Raw genomic sequence first — 18,687 nt, 5'->3', positions numbered from 1 at the left:
GCCTGACAGCCCCGGCGCAGCGTGCCCATCTCCGGCTGGCAGTGGTGGCTGGCAGCATTGAGGGGTTGCTCCTGCCTTACCCTCCCCGGTGTTGGGAAGGGGTTGCTGCCTCGCTGAGCGTGATTTGTAGCTCATGTTTCTGGCTCTCTTGCCAATTGGCTTATAGTATACAGCTTAATTGGGAGAAACCTTAGTTAACAGAAACAAGTACAAAGTAATTGGGTTTAAAAGGGCAGGTGGCTACTGCTGGTATGGAGAAAAACTCCCAGACTTGATAATTTTGACATTCAGTCCTGATCCTGGAGCCTGTGGTGCCTGCTTTTGTAGTAACGATTCAGTGCCTTACAGCCGTGGGGCGATTTGAAATAAAGATTTTTCTCTTCAGTATCCTTGAGAACCCATGACATTTAGGTATGAGAATATGCAGGGCTGAATTTTAAAACCAGTGCCTCTTAGGGATTTTTAAATTTTATTTTTGATTTTGCATTACCATATTGATGGCTGTTGTCGAACGAGCTGAGGTAAGGTGCTCGGTGGTTGGGCTGACAGATCTCCCTCCCTGGAGACTTTAAACTGCCTGCCCTTTCCTGATGCTGGTCTGGCAGGTACCCCAAAGTTCAGAAGCGTGCCCTGGCTGTCCCCGGGTGGTGTCTTGTCCATCTTGCGTCTCAGTAATACTGAAAATACTTGGGGTCTGTCAGCGGTGACATGTATGGGAAGTGCTCTGCCTGAGGAGGCGGGGGAGCGGCAGGGGCACTGCTGACCTGCACAACGCCCTGAAAGCAGAGGGCTGGGGTCAGTGGGGTTTTGCGGTGTGTTTATTGGAAGATGGTGCAAACCACAAGAGGGATAGTGCAGTGAAGGGAGAACACACTCCCTGCCTTGGGAGCTCCGGGTTTGTCCCGAGACGGAGAAGAGACAGCATAGGGGTAGGGAGGAAGCGTGTGTCCCCAGCGTGTGCTGAAACACACCGCTGCGGATGGGCAGTCCTTCCCACACTGCCTTTGGTCTGCCTCCGTGTCTGGTTTGGCTGTCTTGCTCGAGAGATGATCAGAGGAGGCATTTTATACAAGTGTATGTTGAGTTGGGAGATGATGAGATTTAGGCTTTAATTTAGGTCTAGCTGTTGAATGAAGCGATGGTGCTAAACAAATTTTAGAATCATGTGAGTTTGGGCAAGTTGATATACAGAAGAAAATGAGAATAATGTATGGAGCAAAGCAAGGAAAGGATGGCCTTGCAAGGGGCTGGGAGGATACCCATTTCTTAAGAGAGTTAATCCAAGCAAGGGGTGATTGGTATCTCAAGGGCAGAGGTTAAAGGTGCTACCGAATGAGCTGATGCGCTTGCCGTGAGAAATGGGGCAATGTTCTTTGTAATGCTGTTCACCAGGATAAATGATGACGAAGTGATGCACAAAGGGCGCTCGGCTCCAGGAAAGAGAAGCGATGTAAGGTGGAGCCTGATGGTGGGCAGCTGCTGCTGCTCGGGGAGGAGTGCTCACAAAGAAGCAGATTTAACACGGGTAAAATTGTGGCTGATGCCTTCAAAACATGGAACGGTTAGAGCAGAAAAGATAACACGTGTTTGGAATGCTACCAACATATAACATATTGCACTTGTATTATATAGGCTCAGGGAATTATGTTTAAAATAGCTGAGCCTACAGGCTACTTGGACAAAGCAAATATTAAGAACATTAAGTTGTTGGCTTGCTAAGCTTGACTTCCTGTTGTTATTAAGGTCATTTCATTGCGGGCTTTGATAACCATGAGGTACTTGTCTAACAACTTTGTACTTCAAAACATTTTTTTACTTTAGAAGGAAAACATTTTGCCAGATCTCCGTCAAGCTGTCAGTGGGGGTGTCATACATGCAGCAACGACGGATAAACACTTTCCAAAGTCATTTTACTTCTTTTTCACTCTTAGGCTGACAAGTCAGGAGAAGAAGCTTTTTCCCGTCAGGCAGGTCAGGTAGAGAAGGAGAAAACTTTTCAGAGGGACTGCAAATGTGCTGCTCAGTTAAAGGAGAAGAGAGCCTCTGATCGTTTGCTGCTGGGAGTGGGCAGGAGAGGGTCGGTTCCTTGTGATTTTAGAAGGCTGTTCCAACGTGAAACGTTGTCCTAAAAAAGGTGCTAGAAATTGCCTGAGAATATTGACCCCCTAGAGACAATCTGGGGGCCAAGGGGAGTTTCAGATGCTTGCCCAGAGAAGCGCAGAGAGCTCAAAAAAAAAAAAAAAAAATCCATACAGAATACAGACTCATACAATAACGCATTATAAGATGATGATACATGTAAGGCGGTGCTGCTGCCTAAAACCTCTATGTTTTACCTGACTACTAATACACGTATGTTCTAAATTCTGAATTCCTAGCAGTTTCTTAACAGGTGGTAGTCTGTTAGGCAAAGGTCTTCTCCAAGGTTCGGGGATTGTGTTCCAGAAAAGGATGGCGGGTGTTTCAGTCTGAACAAGGCTTGATTGTTGAGGAAAGGTAATTTCGGAACAGATTCTTTTTTCTTATCATGAATACATGGGAAATATAAATATAGATTAAAAAATGGTATTTATCAATCAGTTCTAATTGGCCAACCTGTGGAAAATCCCTCATCTCTCTTTGTACCACATTTCCCGTTCTGATTGGTTTCTTTAGTTTCTTTCCAATTAGCCTAAGTTACCATTGGCAATATTACCATAGTGTGACTAAGCATCCAAAGACCAGATGAAAAGATACACAGGGGAGAGGGCTGAAAAGCTGTCTGTTAGCTCAAAATAGACAACAGCAGCTCAGTGGCTTTTTGCATCTCTGTTGGTAAATGCCTCCGGCGTCAGACCAGGCATGTTCAGAGCTGGCTGCCTCGTGTGATCTCGGGTCTCTTGCCAAACTGGTGCTATTTCTAACAGATTTAGCCAGGTTCTGTTCTTTTGAACTTCTGAAGTGGGGAGGAGGAAAGAAAGTGCACCACAAAGAAATACCTGATACCTCCCACCCCTCTGTACAAAGAGAGACAAAGGATGTCTCTTCTGAATCAATGTTGGAAGGGCAAAGTGTCAGAATTGCATGATTGAGTGGTGAATGTGATAGTGTCAAAAGCAAATATGGTTAAAGCAGCATCTAAATAAGCAAGGAACAATAGTGAATCAGCAGAGAGGGGGAATATAAATACCGTAGCTGATGCAGCAGCTGGGGTGGCAGTTAGGGGAGAAGTTAGCTGGGAGGTTCTGGGGTATGCTGAGAGATCTGCAGGATATTTTGAGAAGCTGTCGGATAGAAGAGCACCAGAACCGGTAATTACAAGGTGCTCTCAAGATGCAGGGTGTAGAGTTAAATGGATGATTTCCTTAGGTTCTCTGTTGGATTAATGAGGAAACTGAAATGGTGACTCAGACTTGCACTTCAGTTGTGCAGGTGGTGGAAGGGAGCTCATGCAGATTCCCTCTGGACTTCACATGCACTACTGCAATGATGCTGTTGCTTTTACATCTGTATTACCACCCCTCTGGAGGGAGAGTTCACAGCAGAAAATAAGCCCTTAATTTAAGAGAGTTTTAAACAGAAAATCTACAGTAACTAGCTATGTGTGCTATTTTTGAGAAATGCAAAGTTTTGGGTCCAAGCACCTTTGGGATGCACTCAGGTGCACCCATGGTCACCCAGACCCAGATGACTAATGCCTAACGAGCAAAGCAGCAGAGGTCCAGGTAGCTGTGGAGTTGGAGAGGTGCCTACAGGGCTGTTTCCTACTGGAAGTCTCACCTGAGTAAATAACATGGGATGTGAAATCTTTTAATTGTTCCTGACAAATGTCTGACGGTAAATGGGGTAGGTGTCAGAGAAGACTGTGCTGGGTTCCAGCAGATGATGTTGGCTCAGCAGGGACTCGTTCCAGGGCAGCAGTCTTGCAGCAGAAGAGCTGGACATTGGGAAATAGAGGAGAATGCAAGAGGGAATGCCAAATGGGGATGGAGAGGAAAAAGAGCAGAGACAAGGCTGAACTCCATTCCCAGTTAGCTGAAAGGGGAGGAACGGATGGGTTAAAGGCTTCGCTCCTCGATGTTGCTGTGCACAGAGAGCAGCGACAAGGCTGCCTATGTGAATAGAGGTGGCAGGATGGAGAAATACAGTTATCTGTGTCACTGCTGCAAGGTTCATACGGAGAGCTGTGTTTCGGGGCTCACCCGTGGCCCCCAGCGTGTCGCCCGTGCGGTGTGCTGTAGCTGGGGCAGCAGTGATGGGACACGTATGCGTGGAAAGCAAGCAGAAGCCTTAAAAAATAGGAATACTTAAGTAGGGGAGAGGATTTGGAGGTCTGTGAAGGCGATCTTCCTAGTAAAACACAGCGAAACAAGGAAGTGTGTGGAACATGAGATAAATGGGAATATTTTTGGCTAATCCTTAAGGCTTGGAATTTGTGTTTGCAGCAAGAAGGAGTGGGGGAGAAAGGAAGGGAGCTGTCTGGTCTCCAGGAAAAACGAATCGGGGGAAGCTGGAGGCCGGGGATGAGGCATGGCACGGCTGGGCTGGGATGCGTTCTGCAGCTGTCCTGGAGCGCTGCCCGCGGGGACAGCTCACATTGCTGCGGCAGGCTAGGGAGGCGTGCGGGCGCTGAAACGTGTTGGGGTTTTTTGTTTGTTTGTCTTTTGGAGGCATTGCATGGCCTTAAAACCAGTAATGCATAGGGTCTGAACGGCAGTAGGCTTCCTCGTACTTGCCAGGTTGAGGGCAGTAGTGGTGGTTTTAGTGTTAGTTGTTCTTCCAGGGAGACCTGTGCTGGGGGAACTCAGTGGTGTGAAGAGTTAGGTAGGTTACTTCTACCTAACGCAGAAGGAGATAGCATTTTTCTCCCTTGTATACTGAATGGTTTAATTTCTAAAAACTTGTCTGGAGGAGATGCTTGTTTTTCTGTTAAGCCTGCTTTGCTGTAGGGCTTTTCTTTATGGGGAAGGCATCTGTGTTGTTTATTCTTTTGTTGTTGTTTTTTCACCAACTTAATTATTTAAGAGTTGAATGTAAAGACGCCTTGTCGTTGTGTGTGGGCAGGCAGAGGGATAATTCACCCAGGCGGTGACACAGGGCAGGGTGAGCGTTGCTGGCCGTGTGGGTAAGGCATGGCAGTCCTGCTCTGCCGTGGCGTTGCCCCTTTGCTGTTCAGGTGGCCCAAGTTCAGCGTGAATAGTTGTCAGTTTTCCGATACCTGTGGGGTGGCATGTATGTCCACCTGCGTGCCAGCTTGTGTGTGCACCATGTGTATTTGCCGTGACTGTGCAGTAATGAGGATGCTTAAGTGTGGGACCTGATTTACGTGTACAGTGGCTCTGAACTCACTGAAGGCCTGCTGCATAGATACAGCTGTGCATGCTTTTTGTGCGGCAGCTAATTTGGAAATAAAGGCTTACAGGCTTCATGCATGAGTTTCCCCTGCCTTGCCGTGGCAGCGAGGCTCTGGTCCATGGGAACATCACAGAGTTCAGTGAGTGCGAAACATTTTGATCCTCCCGCAGAGCGGTAAATGGAGGAATCAGTGGTGATCTCGTGTTTGCAAGCGGAGTCAAAGCAGCAATGGCTGGCGGGGGTTTTGGAGCAGCGTGCCTCGGCGCTAAATGGTGGGGGTGCATTGAAGTTGTCACAGTCACAGCTGACAATTCAGAAAGATTAAAGGGAGAATAATGTTTTGATGTGCTTTTGCTATTGAAGATTATCTGGTGATAAAGTAATGAAATGTGTCACATAAGATGTTTATTTGCAGGGAGTTTTGTTTACACAATTGTTTCCTTTTGCTCCTTGGAGTGGACATCTGCAGCCATATTTTTTTTTTTCAATGAATGGTAGAAGCCAGGGACTGACAGATTGAATTCACCCCCACTACTGCGGGCTTGTGCCCACCAATGTGCTTCCCTGTGCTTTCCCCACTCTTGCTTGAGTGATGCAGCGATGTGGTTTCTCACACTTCCTTTTAGTCTTCATTTTCAGTACTTAGTTTAGGTAAAAATCCATTGCTGTGTTTGGAACAGTCCCCGCGTGTCCCCTGCTCACCTCCTGGCCGAGCACCCCGGCGTAGTGCTGCTGCGGGTGGGCACTGGGCACCCTGCTGCGGGCCAGCGCTCACAGGGAATGGCTCTGCCACCGCCACTCCTGCCGGCCAGGCTGGAGGAGAACCTCGGGCAGCTGCCTGGGTGCTCCGAGACCCTCCAGGCACACGCAGGCTCTGACACAGACGGGGTGTTCTGCTGACGTGCCAAAATCCATGAATTTTGTCCTCCGTATGGAGTTGTTCCCTTTGCTCCATGTTGTCTTGTTGGGTCCTTGAGGTTTCTCTGAATCTCTAAATTGGGAGCGCATCTTCAGACCAAGGGGTGTCTGCGTGCGGTGGCAGTGGCACAGCGAGGGTTGCTGGTGGCTGATTTCATGCCTTCCTTCTCCTCTGTGTTTTGCTGAAGTTGGAATTCCAGGTGGGCGGGCAGTTCATTAGTCTTTCTGCGACATCTATGCAGATTGCAGTCTAATCTTATTTTAGAAGAGCAAAAATCAGGAGCAATTAGCAATCTGCTTCAGGAGGAATCTGTTAAAAAAGCAGACACCAGCTTTGTTGCATGCAAAGGACCGTGCTCTTCGCTAGCTTCCAGCCGGCGTATCCCCACGGCAGCCTATGGGGCTGTGTGGATGTGCATCTGTATGACATTTACCCGCAAGCATCTCTGCTGACAGCCAGCAGCTGAAATAAAGCAATTGCAAATAATTAGTATGGGAGTTCCTGGGCTTGCTTTTTTTTTTCTGATATATTTTAGATGGAAGGTGCAGTCTCGGATAAAAGAAGGGAAACATGACAGCAGTGCTGTATGGGAGACACAGAGGTTCAAACAAGGCTACGAAACCCCAGGAAGGGCACAGGCTGCTGGAGGATGTCCCGTGGTGCCTCGTTCCCCGGTGCCAGGGGACAGTGAAGGTGGGGATGCCGGCTCCTGGGGTGGGTCAGGCAGCGGCATGTTCCTGTTGACATTGTGTAGGAGTTTTGAACAAAGGTTAGATCTGCTTCTAGATAGGAAGCAGTTCAAACAAATAAACAGATGAAAATCTTGATTTGCTTCACCCTGCTAGGATGACGTTACTTCATTTTGTAAGCGAATGTTATGTGATTGGTACCTCAGCCAACCTGAAAGCCCCATATTTTTGCCTTGTATGAAGTGATGTGAAGTCAGAGAAATGGACAATTCTGCAAATCTGAATGTGAGCAGAAAAGAAGGAAGGTATTTCCTCTTTTAAACAGTGCCTTAACAGAAGGAATGATTACTTCCAGACCTCGCTTTCCCTGCACGTGTGCTAAAAGACAAGCATGATAGGAGAGTCCTCCAGAGAGAGCACTGCAGAAATTCTGGCTGTGTGCATACCAAGGGAATAAAGTAAAATATTTGAGGGATTATTTTCTAAAAGTGATGGACGCCTGCAGACAGAGCTGATTTTAGCCAGAGCTGTAGCTGCTGGGAAGCACTTTCTGTTCAGGTGGTGCTTCAGGAAAAAGCCACATACATTGGTGTGCATCAATCGCGTTTGCCTGCTGACTCGCTTCCTCTGCGAGTTGCCCAAGTACCTCTGTAGCACTAATGCCCTTTCTTATTTTCTGGGTGGGAATTTAACACTCTTGTACTACAACAGGCTATTTCTGTGTTTTCATTTGTATTGTTTATCTATAACCATCTGGTTCTGTGCCCACTAATGAATAAAGCCTGGGATGCTGGGGAAGATGGTGAGAGGAGACAATATGCTTTACGCTGCTTTTCGTTCCTTTTGGAGGGAGTAATGTGATCACTTCATACCAGAGGATGTGATGACTCTCACAGAAATGAAGCAACTGAGGGCGGTTATCTCTACTTTGTGGGTGGCAGCTGCACAATCCAGTGATCCCAACACGATGCTTATTATTAGCCTCAACTTGAGCTGCCTGCAGACTGAAACATGCTCCAGGTCTGTAGTAGATGATGAATTCATGATGAGGTGGTGAAGTATTTGGCTGGATCCTGTCTGGTATGGAGAGTCCTTTGGAGATCCTCTCCCCACAGCTGTTGGTTTCTCCATTGCACGTTCTTTACCTTCTGAATATCCACGTGATCCCTCTGCAGTGCCATAGTAAGATACAGCAGGTCTTTCGTCACCCTAAAACAGAATTCAATTAAAAATAGACCAGTGAATGAGAATGAGCACCCAAACCTGGCCCAATTTTAAGAGCAAAACCATCTCACCAAATATTGAACTACTCCAGAGTGCAGTGCTGCAGTCTGGGCTGACCGCTACTGCTGGAGGAAATTTTTCCCTTTGTTTAAAGGGTCTGCTGACTTGGATCAAGAACCGTCAGTCATCCACTAACTGCATCTCTGTGATAAAGATTGTGAGCGGCAGGCCTGCGGGCTATATTTGGTGTACGAGATGGCCTTTGGCTGCCCCTGATGCGAACGGCTGCCCAGAGCTGCAGTCGGGGATACGAGAGATCTCTGCTTTCGTGGGGCAGCCAAGAGGCTCCCCTGGCCGGGAGCAGATGCTGCTGTCCTCCGTGCACGTGGACGTGTGATGTCCGTACCCCTGGGGTGAGGATTTGAGGAGACCGCACGTCGTTTGGTTTTAGAGCCCAAAGTAGGTTTCCCCCATGCCAGGGCTGCCTGCGCTCACGCAGTCTGAGCCTGGGTTTGCAGACGTCAGGCAGGGTTGTGCTGGTTCTTGCCTCTCAGAGGCACCGAAAGGTGAAATTCCTCCTTATCTTTATGCTTCCTCTCTGCAGTTTCCAAGCTGGCTGGATCCAGGGACAGACAATGCACTTTCATTGGTCACGGCATAGTTTTCCCTTGCTATTCCAATATTATGCTTTTTCCAGGAAAGGAGGAGGAGTGAAGAGGAGTGTCAGCCTTGGGCTGATGTTTGGCTGATTTCTTCTGAGGCAGAGGCCTCGGAGGAAGCAGCACCGTTGGTTCCCTGCGGCAGCGGAGGCTCTCCCCGGCGTGTGCGGCTGAAGGCAGCAGGCAGAGCACGCTGCGCTTGCCCTCAACCCGGCTCTGCCGCGCTGGAGTTGCAAATGCACAGTGGGGATAATTAACCAAGAGGACATGGAAGAGCAGTGTTTCTAGGTGATTAGGGCATGCTCCAAGTGAAGTGCAATCAGCCCCTGGAAATGCAGAGGACGTTTTTGTCGCGAGGCATAATTTCCTTAGACGTGTTACTCGGTATCATCCTCTCTCTGGCTTTCCCCCTGCCTGGGTCTGTGCTCAGCAGTTACACTTCCAGGTGATTTGGTTTAATCCTTTTCCTGGAAGGTACACCCATTACCTTCATTTCTAATGAGTCTGTGTTACAAAGCCACTGATTCAGGCATTTCAGTGGGAGGTTTCACATTTTAATTGCAATTCCCGTGCAGCAGAGGCTGAGTGAGATAACCACAGCCACGTCCTTTGGCTGAAGGAGGAGAGCATCGCTTTGTATTCAAAGTTACTGCTCGTACCAGTATTATTCCTTCAGCCTTACGGCACAGGGTCGTGGCTGGAGAGCCTGGGGTGACCTGGGGAGCTGCTGAAGGTGGACTGGCCCCATCCTTGGCATTGCTCCTGCTGGTCTCCCCTCTCAGGTGCACGCAGGTGGGATCCCTACACCCCGGTGGGCTCAGGACATGAACTCAGCTGATCCCACACGTTTCCTTTGGCCCTTCGCGGGTCACGGAATGTCGAAACTTTAAATGGGGAAACACTTTAATGCCCTAAGGAAAAGTTGTAATAGTCCTTGGGATGTGGATGAGCTGTGAGCTCATGCACAAGGCATCCGCGCTTGCCACAGACTTGAAAACAATTGGTCTGTTGTGCAATTTGGTAAGTATTTATAGAGAGTGTGTGCGCGCGGGGTGTTCCTATGTACTCTCACTCATTCATTCTTTCCCTTACAATGGGAAGTGTTGGACAGCCTTAAGTATATGTGGTGCTCCACCCGCTGAGACTGAGGGTTGTATGGAGAGGCAAGTATATGGGATATATCAGTCATCTTCCCAAGAATTTCTGGTAGCAGGAACCTGGAGTGTTGTGGTGGTCAGCTACACAGTCTGACAGTTAACCTTCTCCTGGGCAGCCCTTGTCAGGCTTCTCTACGCTTCAGGGTTGCTTGAACCTTCCCTCTGACGTGGTTTGCACGTTGACTTTCCCTGCATTTTATCTCCCTCTTTTGTAGTGCGCCGTACTTGGCTCAGCCTCTGCAAGGGGGTCGTCACATCCCCGCGGAGCGGCCGGACCAGAGCACGGCTTTCCGTCTGCGATGTGACAGTGCTCTCCTCCTCCTGCACAGCTTTGAGGCTACTTTCCGTGACTGTCCTTTAAAACTAATAAGCCTGTTCCTTAGAGAGTAAAAGCAGCTGATGCCCTGCCAAACTGACTGGTCCCTGAACAAAGGGTGCGTGGGCTGCTTGGTAGCCCGGGAGTGCCCAGAGGTGCTGATGTGTACTCCGGGTGGCCTTGCCCGGGGCTCCTCCGGTGCCTGCAGCAGCTGACTCCGCTGACCCTCCCAGGGCGTGAATTTACCCCGCGGTTGGAGGAGCTGTGCTGGTTTGTGAGCTGAGGACCCCACGGCAGAGATCAGCCCGCTGCCTGCAGTGAGTATTAGCTGAGACACTCTCACCGTGGCCACGTCCACCCTTGGGATGGTCCTCTTCCTGACTGACGTTGTCTGGGCCCAGCCGATCTTGCTTTGGTGGGGGCAGCAGAGGAGGTAAGGTGGGCAGTTGTCCGAGGTTGGTTGGGATGGACGTCTCCCTCCACGGCCATAGGAAGGGATGTGACACCCGGTTCCCTGGCATGGAGCTGGCAGCGCTGCTGCCGCTGCCTGTGGGTGCTGCTGGGGAGTGCTGGGCACGTCCCTGCCGGGTGCAGTCTTTAGGGAGCCTATTGCCCATGATATTTTTAGGAACGTTAAGTCAAGCAAATACAAAAAATTGGGCAACTGCTGTTGTCAGACTTGCTTATTTCTACACGCTCCTAAATTTGAGTCTACTGTTTTGCCATTCCTTTTTACTTGCCATTTTTTGTCCTTCACAGATGGTAAGCAGTTTTGCCTTAGAGCGAAGGTCAAGCTCATTTCCATTACAAAATGGCACGTGGAAGTGGAGGACAGAAGAGTGGCAGACAATCTGAGGAAGGACTTTTTTTTTAACCTTTCTGTAAAATTAGTGTGGTAATCCTTCCCTCTTTCTGAGAGATTTTGAAGTTTATATGATTACAGGATGATTTATATGATTATAGAAAGCTTTGAGATTTTAGATTAAAAGTTCTTTGAGGAACTATTATATATTTTTAATGCTTGTAGAGGTGTGAAGCATTAGCCTGACAGAGAATTGTTTCACTGGATTCGCGGATGCACAGACTTTTCGGGCCAGAAGGCACTGCTGGATAATCTGATCTGACTTCTGCGTATAGTATTTTATCCTGTTACTGCTGTGTAAGAGGTTGGGTAGCTGCTATCTATGGGGATAGCCAAGGGTAACTCTAGGAACTGACTGTAAAGCTCGGCTCTCTTAATGATCTGTGAAATCTTTCCATGTCTGGATTAAGGAATGTGAGGTGCTGGAGTGAACTGTTTAATGATCTTCTCCTTTATTCCATTTCAGTGACTCCGGGCGTGATTCACATTCTTTCACAGCTCGCTTTCTTTCTCTGAGCTTGAATACATTCTCTTTTGCATCATAATAGCCCCAAAACATGGAGGTCCGGTTACTCATGGAGGGATGTTCAGTGTGTCCAAGCCCTTCTCCCTGCGCTGGGTGCCCTGGCGGGGGGGAGCTGGGGCAGGAGGGCAGCCAGAGGGTCAGTGTCCCCTGCGGGAAACCACCGCCTGGGTCTGCCAGGCTTCCTTTTGTTCTTCTTACATCTTCAACAAACACAACAGATCTGTTTCACTCTTTCTTTTTAATGCTTTAACCAGTTCTTAGGGATTTCTTGCGTCTTCCTTGTATTCCTAACAAGAAAAACAGAGGAGGAGCAAACCCAGGGAGGGCAGCTGTTTTGCTTTCTCTCCTTCTCCTCCAGTTCCTGCTTGGGAAACAGTTGGGGACAGCGGTTGGGGACAGCGCTGGCTGGGGCAGGGTTCCTGGCCGTGGTGTGCAGGGTGCTGGTGGAGGCGCGGATCCCCCAAAAGACACAGCCAGCAGAGGATTTGAGGACAAACTTTTTAGCAGGGCCTGTTGTGATAGGACAAGGGGTAATGGCTTTAAACTGAAAGAGGGGAGATTTAGACTAGATCTGAGGAAGAAGTTCTCTCCTGTGCAGGTGGTGAGCCCCTGGGGCAGGTTGCCCCGAGAAGCTGTGGCTGCCCCATCCCTGGAGGTGTTCAAGGCCAGGTTGGACGGGGCTTGGAGCAACCTGGGCTGGGGGGAGGTGGCCCTGCCCAGGGCAGGGGGGTGGGCTAGATGGCATTTAAAGGTCCCTTCCCACCCAAACTATTCTGTAAGTCAGTGATTGCCGGCAGTGTTAGGATGCTGGAGACTTGGAACAGACTTTTTCCCCCAGAGCCGGCGTCATTGGCCTGGTAGATGTTTAGCTTGCTTAAAAACAACACAAACCAAAAAAACCTCAAAACACCTCAAAGCCTTATGTTGCTAAATGTTTCCTTGGGCTCATTCCACCTTCAATCCTATAATTTATCCCTCCCAGTGTATCAGTGTGATCAATACAGGGCTGTGTAGCCCAGACAAAATGAGATTTAATTCCTCGGTGTTGCTCATGGTCAGACAAAAGTGAGACAGATGTGGCCAGTTCAGCCTGCGCGTAACCGGGCTGTGATTCACAGCGGATACTTGGGCTGTTGATGCGCAAACGCCTGCTGTGCATCTGCAGGTTTTAATGCAGAATGTCCCTTGGTGTTAGTGAATGCTTGTTCTCCTTAACATCTAATCTCTGGAACTGAATGGTCTTTAAGGTCCCTTCCAACCCAAACCATTCTGTGATTCTCTGGTACTTTTGACTTACCTTTGGCTCTAACATCTAACATGGAACAATTCTTTTTGCTGTGGTCTACATGGATTTCTCCTTAGGGCTGTGTGCCCAACCCTCACAAAATCTAGGAAGAGGAGGACTAAAGGAAAGAAAATGTGGAGAAACTGAGTGATTAACAGGGCTGGGTTAATTAAATAAAGGAAAGATGTATAGAAGTCAAGCAGAGGTGTCAAGGAAGGGTGTGACTGGAATGGTTCATTAACGATCTTGTAGATGACAGTTGTAAGGGGTTTGCTTACCATTCCAGCTATGTTACAAATGTAATTAATTTGCTGTGGTAGCCCATATTATTGTCAGCTGGACTTGGTCTTTATTTTATTGTCTGTGCTTACAAGTTACCTTCTGGCGCAGCTCTGCTGACCATGAGGGGCATGCAAGGAAGCACGTACCTGTGTGAGGCCATGGGGTTCACAGGCAGATCAGTGGGGACCTCTCTCTGTGTCACTGCAGCGCTTCCCAAAGCGGACTCACAGGACGGATCGCGTAACAAGGCACAGACACCCATGCACGAAGGAGGTTTGCAAAGACTTCAGAGTGATCTCTGCTCAGAATCTCCCACTGTGTTGGGGTGAGTGGCTGCTCGTCATGGTGAAGGAAGTCCTGTGGTGCGTGGGCAGCTGACTCTTCTTCCTCTTGGGCGACTCTCCCCGAACAATTTCTTATGTGCAATTGCACCATTTTAATGTTCCTTTTTGCAGTAACCGTCAGTTGCAGAACGGGTGGTATCAGAGTTTTGTGAAGAGTGTGACCCCTCTAGTCCTTCTCCAAAAGGTTTCCTTATTTTGTGTTCAGATATGAATTTGGGGTTGAAAATGGAAAAAGTAGGGCAAGGGAGTTTTCTCTTGATTTCTGGGCTATACCATTTGGAGTATCTCTGGTTTTGGGCATTGTGGCCAGTGGTGCTGTTGGAGGGGGTGAGTCCCTGCAGTGGTTGCATGTCAAGGTGTGGTAGCAGGACTGTGCGAGCAATGGATGAGAAGTCGGCGACAGACTGGGACCAAAACGTTTCATGGCTTAAATCACTGGTGATGTGTCATGATTGTTGTCAATAGTGACAGTACCTGCTGTTTCTATGTAAATTTGGTCTTCCTCTTCCCTTAGAAGACTCTCCAAAAGAAAAAAATCATTTGCTGTGAGGCTGTATGTTCATGGAGAAGTGATATTCATCCTAAGTATCCACGCGTGCCTGATTTTTTCAGGTTGCAAGAGCAGACCTGTTTCTTTAATACTGCTTATCTCTACATTCAGGGGAGATTGTATGGATGTTCTTGCTCCTACTCTCTTTAAAAGAAAAAAATAAACAGAAAATATCTGACGGTTTTGTTCTGAGCTCCCACCGGCCTCGCTTAGATTTCGTGTTGGGGGTCAGGGTCCTTGTGTTCATTTTTACATTTTGCAATGAGTTTTGTGCAAACTGTGGCCATGTTTTTTGATGAAAGGAGCCTGAGTTTACATTTAATTGCTTTTTGACTTCCCTGCAGTCACCTCTGTTTGAGATGTGGCAAACTAAGCTTGTGAGGTTTACTCACAGTGGTGATATACTGAGCTTTATGTGGCCCTTTTAAAGTTGTCAACGTGGAATGGAGACTCTTGAAAAATCAAAGAGATAGAAGAACAGAAAGGTGAGATGAAAACTATATTTTTGTCTTTATAAAAAGGTATAAAAATGTAGTACTGAGTGGAGTGATGAGTCAAACGTGGCAGTGTGACAAACATTTCATGTCCCAATTATTATTCCCAAGGGCTGCAGCCTGTCTGGGGGTGTGCAGCCCATTCTGGTCTTCCCCAGCGTGGTCCCAGCCTGGCTGGGGAGCCGGAGGTGCCGCCCTGGGGGCCTTGCCCTAGGGAGAGTTTTCCCATTGTGTTACCCTGGTCTTCAGGGTAAAACAGAGCAGGACACCGTGAAAGCTTCCACTTTACTCCTCCTCTGGCAGGCTTGGCCCTGCTGCTTCTCCCATTTACCTACTGGTTTTTTAATTTTATGTTTTCTTAAAAGATCCTATGAAAGGCTCTGTAATGAGGAAATGTATTCTTTTTAATTGTAATGGGAAAACTTAAACTAGTTAACTGCAACTATAAATAACTTCAAGAAAAAGAATGATGCTAGAATTGCAGATTAATGATGCCAACTTTTGTTTCAGCTTTAGTCAGAGGTGTTTACATGCTGTTAGTGTAGAAGAAAGAGCAATGAAGGTTTTGATGTTTGACAGCAGCTTTTCATACAGACAAGAGTGGCCGAAGGCAAGTCAATAGCAAACACGATGTGGGTTACATTTTCTGTGCCCGTTCCCTCATTACAGTGCTGCTGGTGATGCCGATGTTTTTCCTTTGATCCATTGTCCACAGGCCCGGCTCCGGAATTGTTTCTTTAGCTTGCTCACTCGCTTATTGCAGCTTTTCACGGCTGTTGTGTTCAGCCATGCGTCCGTGCTGCCTGGCCGCCGGCAGTGCTCTCACGGGGAGGATGGGGAGGCATCCATGGTATTCCTGTGAGGCACCTCAAGCACGGCCATGTCTCCAGGGGTTATTCTCCATCTCCTCTTTTGTATAGAGCTCGGAGGCAGAGGAGACCTACATCAGCAGGCGTGAGGGTTCATGTTGTGCGGCTCTAACTCGACCGACAGCCTGCTCTTCTCCTTCTCTGGGCACTTCAGAGTGGTATCGGTAAAGCCTGACTTTTGTCTGTCTGTCTCCTGAGTGCGGTGTCTGTGTAATGTATCTGCTGACACGGCAAAAACCCCATGTGACCAAATAGCTTCTGCAGTTTTCTCCTTCTGGACTCTTGCAGTACTTAAATTCTCTATGGGAGAAGGGCAGAAAAAGGTTGGAAGTCTATTGGCACAGCCTGTATTTTTTGGGTGCCTTTCAGAGAAGTGAGGATATGTCAGTGCGTGGTGTGTGCTTTGTGGTTTTGGGGGATCTTCCTCCCCTTCTTGCAATGTGCTGATTTGTGCTGATTTCCCGATGAGCATCCTCGGTTAAGGGACACACGCAGCTCGGGGCCTCCGCAAGGTGTAGTTTATTTCCTTACCTCCTCATGGGGAAAGGCAGGGACAGCCGCCCCGTGGCTGCAGAGCGCGTCTCGGCAGAGCTCTGCCACCAATGTCCCATCCCGGGTAGCAGCATCCGTGTCCTACTCTTCCTGAACGGGGCTGTGCAGGCGCCGCTATGAATTACAGCTGTTGACAGGAAAACAAGAAGGTGCTAAGGGCTTCCAAGACGGGCAAGACGAGCAGGAGGATGCCTGCGTGGCTGGTCATTTTCCTTTATCACACAGCCGCTCTTGCTGTGGTCGATGTTGGTGTCTCCGTGTGTTACGTGGGCTTCACCAGAAGGTAAGGCTGGAGGCTGCCGGAGCCCATTCAGCCAGTGGGCAGAGGTGGGACGGGTAAGGACCTTAGTCCTTCAGCTACAGCAGGCAGTGGTTAAATGAAGCAGTCAAAGGCCTGGAGCGGACATTGAGCTGCCAGCTCTCCCGGGAGCTGGACCACGGATGAGAAGACCTGACGTGCCCATGTTTGCTGTGCTTTCTGTTGTCCTGCGCTTTGCAAGCAGGTGCCTTCACCGTGGCCTTGGGAGAGGTCTGTGCCGGGGCTCGCCGGCGAGGTCCCGCACGCGGAGCCGTGTCTGGCTACAACCCGCTGCGCTGCTGCTCTCCGAGGAACGCTCTGCCTGCTTCTGGCTGGTCTCCTTACAAAACAGGAGAAAACGTGAAAATATGCATTTCTGCTGCCTAAATTTAGCCCCCAAAGCTTGTTTGGTCCCAGCAGCAACTTGTGGTAAACCATGGCTTGGAAGTGAGGGTCAGCCACATCTCAAACATCTCTCTTAACAAGGATGTGGGTAAATACCTGCTGCAGCGACTCAGGCTGTGCACATAATTCTCTTCCTGGAGAGAGGAAGGGAGGAGAGCCAGTTTGGGTTAATTTGCTTAGTTTCTGTGGTACAGAGTGAAATAAACCAGACCCCGTGCTGAGTGCCAGGCAGTGTCGAGAGTAACCCCAGGCTGGCTCTGAGAAAGGGAGCTCAGATACCGCTGCTGAAGCCTGAGAAGTGCGATGGTCGGCTGAAAAACCGCCCTGTGGGAACAGGTTCTCCTCTTCTGCTGCAGGTATTTATTTTGGCCAGAGCAGGCTCCCCGATCCCCTCGGACTGTGGACCGGGGCTGGCCGGGCGCCTCCTGGCCACGCAGTGGCCCGAGCTGGCCAGGGCATCCTTTCCAGCAGAGCTGCCATCCGCACAGGACCCATGGGTTTGCTCCAGCTTTTGCATGCCAGGGCTGATTTTACTTCTCGTTTGGTTCCTCCTTGCCTGTGTCCATTTCCATTTAACCAGTCGCATCTCTGCTAACCTGTGTTCCATACTGCTCAGAGGTCGCTATAAAAAGTAGGTGTATTTCAAGAGAATGGTAAAATCTGTTCTTACTGCAGTTCCTTTGGGCTGGATTCTACCTTCCGCAGCACTCGAGTAATCCTGGAGTAACACCTGGTAGTAGTTTTAGGTGGACTATGCTGCATTTTTCTGGACTCTAAACATTAGATCCCAGCTAGCTGAAGTGGTGAGTAAGGAACTCCGGGCACTGAGTTCCTTGTATTGTGATTTTTACCTTAATTTCTGTTTTTGATGCTTTCTGCTTGAACCAGTACTGATGGTGGCTGTCAAGTTCATTATCTGGGTCCTGCATTTTCCTTGCTTCAACTGTGTATCTTTAGCTTCTTCATCCACCATCCTCGCTGCTGTCCCTTGCGCTGGTGTGAGTCTCGTACCTGTGAAACCAAAGGACAGCTGATGTCTGTCTGCCCCTGCAGCGTGCTCCTGATGGGCGGTCAGGTACGGCTGTTCTGACACGGTGCAAGCGCTGTCCTTTCTCGTTACGGTGGACACCCTTCCCTGCCAGTCCACGGCCCAAGCTGGGGCTGTAAATCTGGTCTGTGCGCTCCACTGGGGTTGGATGTTCTGCCTCCCGATTCCCACCACTGGAAGAAGGGACACACACACACGTGTGTATGTTCACATGTGTACATGCACTGACTTTCTCTCGCTCCTACCTGCTGCATTACAGTCTGGTTTTGAGACGGGCTTTCTGTGCCAGAATTTTGTTGCAAAATCCCGAGTCATTCCTGGCTAACTGACATGGCAATTTTTGTTAAGACAGAAGGAAAATCATTCTCCAAAAAGAATTATTTACTTTGAAACCAGCTTGGCTAGCAGAAAAACAAAGGTGGCATTTTCGTGAACCCAGCTGCCCCAAATTGCCAGTCGGGGCTTCCAAACTCTGTGTCTCCTCCCGGGGGATGCTGCGCCCAGGTCCCCCCGCACCCTGCCCCAGGTCCCTCAGGGCAGGGGGGTTCCCGAGAAGGAAGTAGTCACTCAGTTCAAGACCTAATTTTTTCCACTTTCACTTCCTTTTTTAGTAGTCATATATTACGAGGTTACCTTGCCGCCCAGCGCGTAGCGAAGCAAGGGCTCCATGTGGGTATGAAGGTGAAACCGGGGCTGTTGGGTGGAAGAGCCTCTGGTTTGGTGCTGTGTCGGGAGCAGGCTGGCTCTTGGCACGCTCCCGTGGGCTGGGGATTAAAGACACCCATGAAAAAGCTGTATGAAAAAATGCCAATGGTAGATGAGTTGTTTTCAGGCCTGAGGGAAGTGGTGTTTTTTTTCTCTCTCCGCCCCCCCC

At 49.1% G+C, this 18,687-nt stretch overlaps 1 protein-coding gene across 1 annotated transcript in view; it reads right to left on the bottom strand.

Annotated features, from left to right (window-relative positions):
• Positions 1-18,482, bottom strand: part of THUMPD3 (THUMP domain containing 3) — a 93,145-nt gene extending 74,663 nt beyond the window's left edge. Inside the window, exon 1 of the mRNA XM_009882887.1 lies at positions 18,447-18,482. Within this exon, the coding sequence (XP_009881189.1) occupies positions 18,447-18,482 (36 nt within the window). The remainder of the gene's footprint in view (positions 1-18,446) is intronic.
• Positions 18,483-18,687: the final 205 nt, after the last annotated feature.

This window comes from Charadrius vociferus, unplaced genomic scaffold, assembly GCF_000708025.1.
Source record: "Charadrius vociferus isolate BGI_N301 unplaced genomic scaffold, ASM70802v2 scaffold433, whole genome shotgun sequence".
NCBI classification, from domain to species: domain Eukaryota; kingdom Metazoa; phylum Chordata; class Aves; order Charadriiformes; family Charadriidae; genus Charadrius; species Charadrius vociferus.
Note: the sequence above shows the minus strand (reverse complement) of the source record. Positions and strands in the feature narration are given on the sequence as shown.